This window comes from Cynoglossus semilaevis, chromosome 5, assembly GCF_000523025.1.
Source record: "Cynoglossus semilaevis isolate Cse_v1.0 chromosome 5, Cse_v1.0, whole genome shotgun sequence".
Lineage (NCBI taxonomy): Eukaryota > Metazoa > Chordata > Actinopteri > Pleuronectiformes > Cynoglossidae > Cynoglossus > Cynoglossus semilaevis.
In genome coordinates this window covers 17,168,871-17,180,563 of record NC_024311.1, presented here as the reverse complement: position 1 = coordinate 17,180,563, position 11,693 = coordinate 17,168,871, and the positions used below count along the sequence as shown (strand labels likewise).

Below are 11,693 nucleotides of genomic sequence, written 5' to 3'. Positions count from 1 at the left end.
ACATCGTGAAAAAATCCAAAAAAATCACCGAAATTTTTTATTTTTTATATTTTTTTTCGATAGGACATAATCTTGCATTTTAAGGGATTTCGGGAACGAAACTTCGGGAAGTTTTAGGAAAAATTTTTTTTTTTGTTTTTCATAAACCGTCTTAGAAAAACCAAATTTAGGAAAAATATTTTTTGAAAGAATTTGAGGAAAAAAAGATTAAAAAAAAAATTTCTTTTGAATTTTTTTTTTAGAAACCAAGTCTTAGAAAAAAAAAATGTGAAAAACTTTCTTTTGAAATAATTTGAGAAAAAAAAAGTTTTGAAAAAATTTTGAAAAAAAAAAGTTTTAGGAAAAATTTTTTTTGAAAGAAATTGAGACAAAAAAGTTTTCAAAAAACTTTTTTTGAAGAACTTTTTAGAATTTTTTTTCTTAAAAACAATGTTTAGAAGGATTTCTTGAAAACAAATTTTGATATAAATTTTAGAATTTTTTTTCAGAAACCATCTTAAAAAAATTTTTAAAAAAAAAAAAATTTTTTGAAAGAATGAGAAAAAAAAGTTTTCAAAAAATTTTTTTTGAAAAACGTTTTTCTTAAAAGCAATGTTTTGAAGGATTTCTTGAAAACAAATTTTGAAAGAAATTTTAGATTTTTTTTCAGAAACCATGTCTTAAAAAAAAAAATTTAGAAAAACTTTTGAAATAATTTGAAAAAAAAAGTTTTGAAAAAATTTCGAAAAAAAAAGTTTTAGAATTTTTTTTTGAATTTGAAAAAAAAAATGTTTTCAAAAAATTTTTTTGAAAAACTTTTTAGAAATTTTTTTTCTTAAAAACAATGTTTTGAAGGATTTCTTGAAAACCAATTTTGATATAAATTTTAAAATTTCTTTTTTCAGACACCGTCTTAGAAAAAAACATTTTTTAGAAAAACTTTCTTTTGAAATAATTTGAGAAAAAAAGTTTTGAAAAAAATTAGAAAAAAAATTTTGAGAAATGTTTTTGAAAATTGTTTTTGGAAAAACTTTTTAAAAAAAAATCAGAATCCAAATTTTAGAAAACAAATTTTGAGAACATTTTTATATTTGAAAATTTTTTTTAGATTTTTTTATCTAAAAATAAATTTTTTAAATTTTAATTTTTTTTCAAATAAAAACTTTCTCAAAAAATTTTTTTCTAAAATTTGGTTTCCGAATTTTTTTACAGCAGATTTGAGTTTCTGTCAACAGGTTAATTTTGAAAAACGCTGGTTATCACCTTTTCTGACGTTAAAGATCTGGTGGTCTGACCACACGTTTTATACGAATATGTGTGAATATGTGTATCTGCAGAAGGCTGGAGGCTGAAGGGAAATCTGTGGTCATAAACAGTTAAAGAAGTAGAAGGTGAGTTTCAGTATTTACCCTGTGGTCTGTGGTTTGGTTGCTGAGGCCCAGCTGCTCTCTCAGAGGGGAGAATGTACTCATAATGAACACCAGGGTTTGGCTGCTGGAAGATCATCTAAAGGAAAGTGGAAGAAACTCAGTCAACAATCCTAAAATAATACTCAAGACCTTCAAATATTTCCCTCACAAAATATGATATCTGCACCCAGAGTCATATTTTGCTTGGACAAACTCACTATCTCCCGTTATGAATGAAAAAGAAGAGTGACAAGGAGAAGGTGTCCTGAGGCTCAAACTGCTTAGGCACTCACGTAAACTTCCAGGACCTCATTGGTGGGCCCTTCAGCCAGAAAAGACTCCCCGGCTGTGCTGCTGATTTCATTGGGGCGCCGATAGGTGAACATGGTGCCCGCGCCCTCGTACCTCCCCGGTCGGTCGATAGCCCAGTTGCCATTGATGATGGATCTCCCCGATCGACTACGTAGAGCTGGAAGAGACAGAGAGTACCAACGCACCATCACCACCGATGATTCTGAGCTCAATCTAAAAGAAAAACAGCGCCACAGCCCACAGCACGTAATTACTGTTTGGTATGAAAACCTTCAGACCAATTGAAACCTATAGTAAACGGTATCACAACCAGCTCTACCCTCCTGAAAACTATAATTACAGCTTACTGAATAAACACGCTCACATGTGCACGTTGAAAGCAATGTCTTTTACAAATGTGACAAACTGTTTGTTTTGGCCGCTCTCTCCTGCAAATCCTGAAACTGAATCTTCGCAAAATGTTTTCCACTGATTTCATGGATTAGGAACAAGAGGCCATTAGAAAAGCATTAGAGGTGAAACATAAGCCAGACTTGTAAAAGAGTGTTTGGACAAGTAAAAGCACTGTCACAGATGCACAGTGTAGAACAGAGGCCTACTGAAGGATAAAGTAGGCGACTCGCGCCAAAGTCTGTTCCACCTTCACAACTGTGTCGGCATTCTCCGAAAATATGTGAATGTATTCGAACAACAATAATGGTGCAAGCAGCAATGCCTGATGGTCAATTTAAAAAAAAAAAGATTATTTTTACAGACCTCTAACGTGATTTTGACTCAAGCGTTTTTCCGCGCAGGACTGTTTTCCTTACAGTTTCTTGTGTGAATTCTTCGTGCCCTGTATTATTTTGCCCAGCTTTTAATTAAAACGGTGGTTTGTCCTGGGGGTAAATCCTAATATTTGTTTTAAATTTGTGTTGTTGCTATTTTTGTACTTTAAGAAAGTGTCTGCTTGGAAAAATCAAGATGATTCTTTTTCTTTCTTTCTTTCCTTTTTTTTTTCAAAGGAAAACCTCTAGAGCTGAGCCAGGCCACAGCTCCTAATTAAACCACACTTTAAACTTCTCAAATTAAATTTCCAGTGACTTCTGAGCAACAACCACCGCTGTCTGCCTCCTCATCTGTTGAGTGCAGTTCAATTCCAAATTGTGGTAAAGTGAAAATGGTGCCTCGAGTGGAGGGTTGAATTTTCCAAGTGTGTTTTTATATAAAAAAAAAAGAAAGAGGAAGGGACTTGAACTGTAAACCACAGTAGTGTGCCACTCTGGCTGCACACACACACCCACTGCTTTTACAGTTCAGTGTGACACTGTCCTGGGATTTCTTACAGGTGTCTCTGTCAACACTGTGGCCGACTGACAAGGATATTATCGTCCTGATGTTAGAATAATTATGTGAAATCTGTAAGAATTTTTATCCGTTTTTCTTCCGATAATGAAAATCAGATAACGCAATGCCTGGGTTTTGCCAAATTTGCTGAAATGGTTTGTAATGTCCTGAGACGTTCACCTCAGATTTGGGGGCAAACAGCTGCATATGTTGGTATCCGTTGATATCGGAATCGGAAAATGAGGCAATATAATAACAGCATATGGGACATCCCTAAATGCAATATATATTTCAGTTGGGAACCACAGACTGGTACTCACCCAGGTAGTTCCTGCTCTTCAGCATTTCTGTGACGTTGATCTTGGTGGCACCTTCAGGGATCTCCACGATCTTGTGATAGCCAATCTTAGACAAACTGTGTTTGAAGACCCCGGAGATCAGCCGACAGGTGGTGTTGTCACCTCCACACACTCCACACTTGTCCACCACCTTTCCCGACCCGAGGTAGTCATCGCAGCCTAGACTCTGTGAGGGAAAAAAATAAAAAACAAGAGGAAGTTTGGTCATAAATTAGACTAAACATGGCAGCCACAGAGTTTAAGGGGTGTATAAATACACATTATAATATATAATATATAAATACATAAAGTTATTATATTAATTTAAGGGATATATACAGTATATTTACATATATACACACAAAATATACAGTATATTTACATATATATACACAAACATATATATCAGTTTCTACATTTCTACTCTTTACAAAGCTTTAAAACTAGCAGCAAACGACCGCGGTAAGTGGTAAAAATACACTTTGAATACTATGATCCAACATACATTAAAATGAAAAGTCAACAAATCTGTTTCCTCCAACAATGTTGTTTTGTTTTGGTTTTTTCGGCACCCTATAAAAATTAGCAATATTTCCATTGGTAAAAATAAAAATACTCATAATACATTGGGAGATAACATGTATTTGTGGTTCAAGGAAACACAGAACCATACACTTGTAGTGACTGAAGGGATTTGTGTTGTTTTAAAAACTCCCAGCCTTATCAACAACCTGAAAATACTTGTTTTCTCTCTGTTTCTTTTTTTCTCTCTTTATATGAAGTCTGCAGTAACCCCGTGTCACCTCTGTGGCGATGCCTCCTACTGGAGACCTGGGCACAGTAAAAATAGAACAGTTAACCTCAGCAGTCCATAAACTCACTCAAAGCTGCAGTAAAAGTAAGTCACTGTGCAAACAGGTGGTGCAGCTACCGTACACTCAGGGGGGGGTCGACCCACACAGACCGCCCTCCAATCAGGAAACCGGCGTGAGCAGAGGCCACGCATAATAACGGAGGCTTCAAACCTCCGGCCGCCGCTGCTGGAGTTGATATGTTTACCCTCCTCCTCCTCCTCCTCTCCAGCACCGACAGCTTTCTCTTCACTGTTGTGTCTGCTCTCTGTAATAACACTCGTGAAGCAAGTACTTCAGTATGGCAGGCCGAGGTGGGGGCCGCGCCGCTCCACATGTGGTTTGAGGTGGAAAACCTTTACTCTGAAGACCTCAACAATTTACAGCAACTGTCTAATAAGTCATCTCTATGGGTTTGAGTGTGTGAGAGCAGCCGCGCAGACGGGCCAGAGAGAACGGAGGAGAGACGGTAGAAAGGGGGAAAGGAAAAGGGAAAAGATGAGGGAAGTCTGTCCCACTCCACCACCCACTGCTGCTCCATCCGCCCTGGGCCAAGACAAACACCGAGTCCCCCACTTCCACACAGGAAATAAGTGATGAGAGAAAAGAACAGCAAACGGTGAGTGCTGTGAAAAGCTGCTAACTGCCCTCGGTGGTGGTCAAGGAGGAATTCTGCCGCGCTGCTGCATGGGGTTAAACAAAGCCGGGCTGAAGATGACTAAACACGACACAAGAACACGCCGGAACACAGTGCTGCGTCTCAGGCTCTCACCTTACAGATCGGTGAATATAAAACAGCCACAGATTCTGCAGTTCAGTCCCAGCGGAGCCCGTAACACACAGAGAAACACGTGAGGGCATTTTAACTAGCTCCAATATGGCTGCCATGGAAAACAAATAAAAATGCAGATGAGAACAGCTGTCGGTGACACGAATATCTTCAATTTCACCATAAATACCTTTGAGATAAAGGAACAGAATTTTAGAGGCTCAGCAGCATTTGCCTTAAAGGGAAAACTGTTCCTCTTGTAAAACTGATAGTGAAAATGCTAAGAGGTTATCTGTGGCAGTGTTGATGGAGGAGTTTAAAAAAAAAAACGGAAAATCAGGTCACTTTAAACTCTGTTCTTGTTCAAGGTCACTGAACAGAGTCGACTAAGCCTCTTTTATGCTTATTTATGTTAATACATCCTCCAGAGGGTGCTCTTGTTGGCACGGGCGTTAACAGCACATCCACAGGGGGGCAGACTTCCACCTCTACTACAGACTTAACGTCCTTCGTCAGCTCTCTGTCCTTGTGACGAGCTAACATAAGCGACATGCTGAAAGTCACAAAAACATTTCCCTCCACTTCTGTCATCGTTCTGTCGTTGTCTTTTTCTTCTTCTCTGTGTCTTTCTGGTCCTGCGTGAGCTTCACTGGCAAACACTGTACCCACAATTCCCTGTGGTATTACTACTGCGTTTACTGCGAGAACAAACTACGAGGAAAGGCATTTAGCATTGAGCAAGAATTAGCTTAAAAATATAACGGGTGCTATGGTGGTTCAGTGGTAGGACTCCTGCCTGCCACCAGAAGGTTCTGGGTTTTATATGATCTGGTCCCCAGTTCACAGATTGGTCTGTGTCAGGAAGGTCATCCTGTGTGAATCAACAACCAAACAAAAAGTACTTCATGTTGGTTTTGCTCAGTCAGGAAGGTCATCCTGTGTGAATCAAAAACCAAACTTCATGTTGGTTTTGCTCATTTTTTTTATTTTAAAATGTTATACTAGATGTTGCATTGCACCTGTAATATTATTTTGAGCATTTTAATAAGCCTTCAGTGTAGTCTATGGGCCGTGGCCCACAGCTGGGTCATGTCCACGAAATACTCGAACAAACTGTGAATATATACACATTCTGCTCATATAGGAAAAATTACTGTAAAAAGCCAAATGTCTCACATTAATGAGAAAATACAACAGAAAAGTAAAAATGTTTACAATAATCGACACGTTCTTATCCACCAAATCACTGTGGATGTTTATAATAAATGACTAAAGTGACTGAATGAAAATGAGTATCATGAACCATTGAAACAGACTGAATGAAAATGAGTATCATGAACCACTGAAACAGTATTGGTTCTTTTAAACTAAAAAAAATATTTCTGGATTTCCATGACAAAAAAAAAAAACATCCATTCCAAGGTGACTGAAGCAGTTTCTCCAAACTGTCAAAACACCATGTTAGAGCCGAGCAGCAGCAGCAGGAGGAGGACACAATAACAGCGTTTTCCTCAGGCTGTCTTTGACACGCGACACTGAGAGTGAACCTGTCAAAATGTTGCTGTTGTCAGGATGAGTGAAACCACAGTTTGGTGATTGACCAAACCGTGAGCTGGTCTCTCCACTCACAGACCGAGCCGTTGCCTTTTGTCACCTCTCCTCTGTGTGTTCGCCTCACGTCTCTGTGAGGAGGAAAACGTTTGCCAGTGGGTTTCCAGGGAATTTTGGTGTTTTATTTAAAAAGAAAAAAACAAACCTTCGAACACATAACCACTTCTTCTGGAAATGGTTATGTGTTCGACAGAACTCTTTTGTCTAACAGTCAATTCAGGTTTATCCAAAAACTCTCAACTTAATCCTAATGACATTTAACCACAAGATGCTGCTGGGTTTGAGTTTTCATATCGTGAAGTTCTGGTGACTAAAAAGTTTCTGCCGAGACACAAATTCGACTTCCTGACCAGGGAAGTTCCCTGAAAAAGGTCAAAGTGTTGTTGACCAACGACGTTACAGTTATCGACCTGTAAATATAAGAGGCCAAATGTTCGCCATAACAGATACTGTGACTGCGCTGCCTTTGAAAAAATAATGAAGGAGTTCTGGAGCCTGGGGGTCATGTGAATGTGGGGACCTTTCCAACAGAGTAAAGAAGGACTTGAACTTCAGGCCCTGACCCCTCAGCTGCTCTGACTTAATTGTATTATCACAAGGATTACAGTGGAGCCACGGTTTGATTTAAAGCAACTCAGAAAACCTCATTAAGGGCACCGGTGTTCGGAAAAGTGTTTTTCCAACATAAAAAAAAAAAAAAAAATTTTGACGCAGCCTGATTAAGAAGCAGCACAAAGAACTATTGCAGGGATAAAAAAAATGTATATGCAAGGTCAAAGGTCAATAACTTAAGGTGTCAGATTTGACTAACTCTAAGCTGTTAAGACAGGTCTGTCGGGCGTCGCCAACAGCTTTGACAGGTTTAATTATTACTATTATCTTCATCAAGAGTTCGGCTGAGTCAGGTTTTATTTGATCAAGTCATCGACTGTAAAAAAAAAAGTATTGTAAACTGGATTGAAAACCAATTTTATTATTAATCACACACATTAAACACACTTCCAGAGACCTGATATCTCTCACTGACAGCAGTACTGTTTCAGCTGCCTTGCAGTACCAGTACTTTTATCCTTGTGGGAGGTCTGTGGTTTGTGGTTTGATACCTGGCAAAAACGCAGAAAATGACTAAAGAGTTAACGCTTGATAAACTCAAAGCAAAAATAGATATAAATCTAGCTTTGAGCTGCTCCGTGTTGTTGGACGTTGACGACTGTATACTGCGGTGAACTTGACAAACTTGACACAGTGTTTGTGTGTAAATATTCCATTGTTCTGGCCGTGTCCAACTCCTGATATCAATCATTAGATCCTTGTCAAAGACAATCTCCTCAGTGTTTGTGTCTAAATGAACGCTCTTTAAGCTGCTGCGGTTCTGCCAGCTGTTGCACACGACTGACATCACATCAGAGGATCAGTCACCGCTGCCTCTCTGTCATTTCACTGAAACACCAACTTTAACCAACAAATAAATAAATTCATACCTGCAGGCAGACTTCTTTCTCCTCAGTTCTCAACAGCTCTCTCCTATTTTCACACTTTACTCTTCGTTTTTCTAAAAGCTAACTGTAAGGTATCTGATCAGTACCTGGAATAACCCTGGCCTCCTCTGTAACGCCTCGGTCTTGGTTTGGATTTCGTTTCGTCAAGTGATGGAAAGGTTATCATCAAGCAGCACATCATTGGCCCAGAACTGTTGTGTCAAGATATTTGACGCTGTAGATTCAGTGACTACAATAACACAGATTTATTCCTAATTCCTTTTCCTACTGTTATTCTTTTTTTCTTTTCTTTTTTTTCTTCAGCAGAATCATTGGCAGAGTTCCTGCGTGTGAGGAGACGGCACCTTTGGTTCATACTTTAAAAAAAGATTACAGTAGAATCTGTAACGTGAAGGCGGCAGTTTGGTTTTCTGTCTCTCTGGTGCCGACAGCTCATCCATTTACCGCTGACACGGGCACCGTGCTGGAGGCTGACAGTGTGCCTGAAGCCAGCAGACGGTTACGTCTGGACCACCAAGCATCCAAATGTGGGCAGCTGCTTTAAACAGAGTGAACACAGGAGGAAACAGGAGGAGTCGCAGAGGAGTTTCACTCCGAATCAACCTGAACCCCACACGAGTGTTAAGTTTAATTCATTTCCAGGCCCATAAATTCACACAGTTGTAAGTTGTAAAGTAAGTTCCAAATGAAGAAGAAGAAAAACAAGAATAAGACAAAGAGGAATACTGAAGAAAGAGGAAAACCAACTGATAGAAGATACAAGAGTAGAGTAAAAGAAAAGAGACCAAAACACGTAAGAGAAAGAAGAAGAAACGTTTTTGAGAAAGGAAGAAGAATTGGCTGAAAAAGGTAAAATAACAAAGAAACAAGAAAATAATTTGTGTAATGAATATTAAGAAACTGTAAAATACAAGTGGAAACTAATGAATATTAAGAAACTGTAAAATACGATGAAAAATACAAGTGGAAAAGTTAAAGAAAAAAAATTAAAAATGAGGAAAAGTGAGACATGGACAGTAAAAGAGGATAAAGGACAAATTTAAAAGTAGAATAAAAAGGAAAATATAGAAAAGAAGGGTTTAAAAGTAGAATAAAAAGGAAAATATTACAGGAAAGAAGGAAAAGAAAAGGGAAGAGGAAAGGAGAGAAAAAGAAAAGAGAGAAACATGAAGAACAGATCAAGCAAAGAGTTAAAAGGAGAAGGAAAAAAGGAAAGAAGGAAAAACTCATTCTGACAACAGTATTTAACAGCCTCAACAATACAGTACAACATGGAAACAAGGTTTTTGAAAAAAAAAAACAAAACTGACAGCTTCCAACAGAATCTCATGAAATCTCTTAACAACACGGTAAATAGTCGTGGAGCCGAGGCTTTGACACGGTGAGTTCAATACCGACGTTAACTTTACGAAACCGTTGCCATTTTCCAACGTCTGTCCGTATAAATTGGATGTCGTGAAGCTTTCCTTGCAGCGCTGCCAAAATCAGGCTGAAAACATCGGCATCGTCAGGACATGAGCAGAGAGTAAGGCAACACCTGGGAGTTTCCCCAACGGAGCGTTTCACTGCTCTCAAACCAAGGAACCAGCAACTCGTACGACTCCATGTTATTAAGAAAACATGCGATGATATAAGGGGGCTGTGGAGAAAAGGATGTTTTCTTAGTCTGGAGATGGCTCTCCCTGCTCAAAGTACACTGGCTGAGAATCAGATCCCACACCAGGCTGGTTTACTGCCGACTGCCAGGAGGAAAGAAAAAAAAAATCAAGTGCTGTCTCCTTTTAAAACCTCCCCCTGACTAAATTGAATGTTCTACTAAAATGACACGGCTGTAAACCCATCGAACAGACACCCTCGCAATAAAGGAACGGACTTTATTCACCGAGTAAAACTTTTTACTGTCGGGAGAAAAACACTGCTTCGTACAGGAAACCCCTTTAGAACAAAGACATGCCATGACCTGCAGTAGGTCCTGGTAAAAAATACATCCCAGAATAAACAGGTTACACACCGGCTGAAGGGGAATTGTGCGGGAAACACTTAAGAGACTCCTACAACCCTTCACACATCGAAAACCCGAGGTGTACTTTGGCCCAGGTCCAGTAAATGTTATCATGACTCGGTCAGTTGTGACTCACAAGCTCATCTGGAGAAGCCATCACTCCTTAACTTGACTCCCAGGTATGAAAACCACGGCGAGATCGTCCCAAAGACAAAGAATTTATAGTGGAAGTGACCACGGGACATGACGCTGTGTCTGGAAACGACATTACTGAGATCCGACCAACATTCCACTCCACCAAAAATAAACCACCAAAAATCAAGTGAGATTATGATTAAACACACTTTTCTACCACGGGGGAGGGAGGGGGACGTACGGTGGAAGGACGACAGAACTTCCGCGCCTTATGTGACGCACGCTTGCGGTCGCCGAGGCTACCGGCATCTGCCTCCCACATGCTGAGGATGCTGAGGATCTTGATGCGGTATTTAATGAGCAGGAGCCGGCGACAGTTCTTTGACCACAGTCAGCACTTCAAACACATGTGCACTCACACAGTCGACTGCCACTGAATTCCGGCAGAGTCAGAATGAACTCGTTCAGAAGTTAAAAAGTCTTTTCATCTCAATTTTCAAGAAAACTGGAAATCCAACTCCTGTCAAAGTTGGATTAACTCGTCAAGTTGATCTTTGCTCTGATGATGTCTGTTTGTCTCCACAGTGGTTCATTACACACAGACAGCATTGGGCCACACAGTAGCACGTGTTAGCACGCCAATTTTTTTCTGTCACGCGCCCCCTTGGGGACAGAAATGTTTTCACACCCCCACGAATTAAAATACTATTGAGAACCTTTATATTTTTATCTGTACAAACCACTGTATGAGTTGCTGCCACCTAGTGACTGGAGGTTTGTTATCATTCAAGCATTACAGCAGTGGTACACTGCCATATTCCACTGGAAGCCCGTCACGGGGTGGACCACCCCACTATTTGAGAAGTACTGCTTTAAAGCAAGAAGATCTAACTTCATGTTCTCCCCCCGGTGGGGGAGGTTTTACTCCCATTGTAAAAAAAACACTGCTCATTAAAGCCGTAGGTTTTTTGACCACAGGTGTGAATGTGAACGTAAATGTGGCTCTGAGATGGACAGGCAAACTGTCCAGGCTGAACGCCGCCCTCACCTGTTGACAACTGGGATTGGCAAAAATAAAAACAACAACAAAAAAATAACTCTTCTCAAACTTAAACACAAAGAATATTTAAATCAAATCAGAAGAAAACAACTGTGACTCTGACATTACTTCAGAGTATCACAGTAAAATATCACTACCCTATCAGACAGAATACTGCAATACAACTGCAAGGATTGGTGGACAGGTGGTTGATGTAGATGTGGACCAGAGCGGTGAGAATGGGAGAGCGAAGAAAGGCCTTATTCACACTGCACCCTGACCTCGTGACCTCCAACCGAGGCCACAGCATCCTCATTAAAAGCTCCCATGCTGCTTGTAAACCATTCAGAAATAGCAGAGAGTGCAGTGAATATAGTAGGTTCACCTGACATCACTGCTTTGATTTGGACGGACTGTTGTAGG

General features: G+C 39.6%; 1 protein-coding gene across 1 annotated transcript in view; it reads right to left on the bottom strand.

Annotated features, from left to right (window-relative positions):
* Positions 1–11,693, bottom strand: part of thsd4 (thrombospondin type 1 domain containing 4) — a 41,969-nt gene that overhangs the window by 6,348 nt on the left and 23,928 nt on the right. Inside the window, exons 9-11 of the mRNA XM_025055674.1 lie at positions 3,347–3,551; positions 1,682–1,857; positions 1,389–1,485 (exon numbers count right to left, since the gene is read on the bottom strand). Coding sequence (XP_024911442.1) covers positions 1,389–1,485; positions 1,682–1,857; positions 3,347–3,551 — 478 coding nt within the window. The remainder of the gene's footprint in view (positions 1–1,388; positions 1,486–1,681; positions 1,858–3,346; positions 3,552–11,693) is intronic.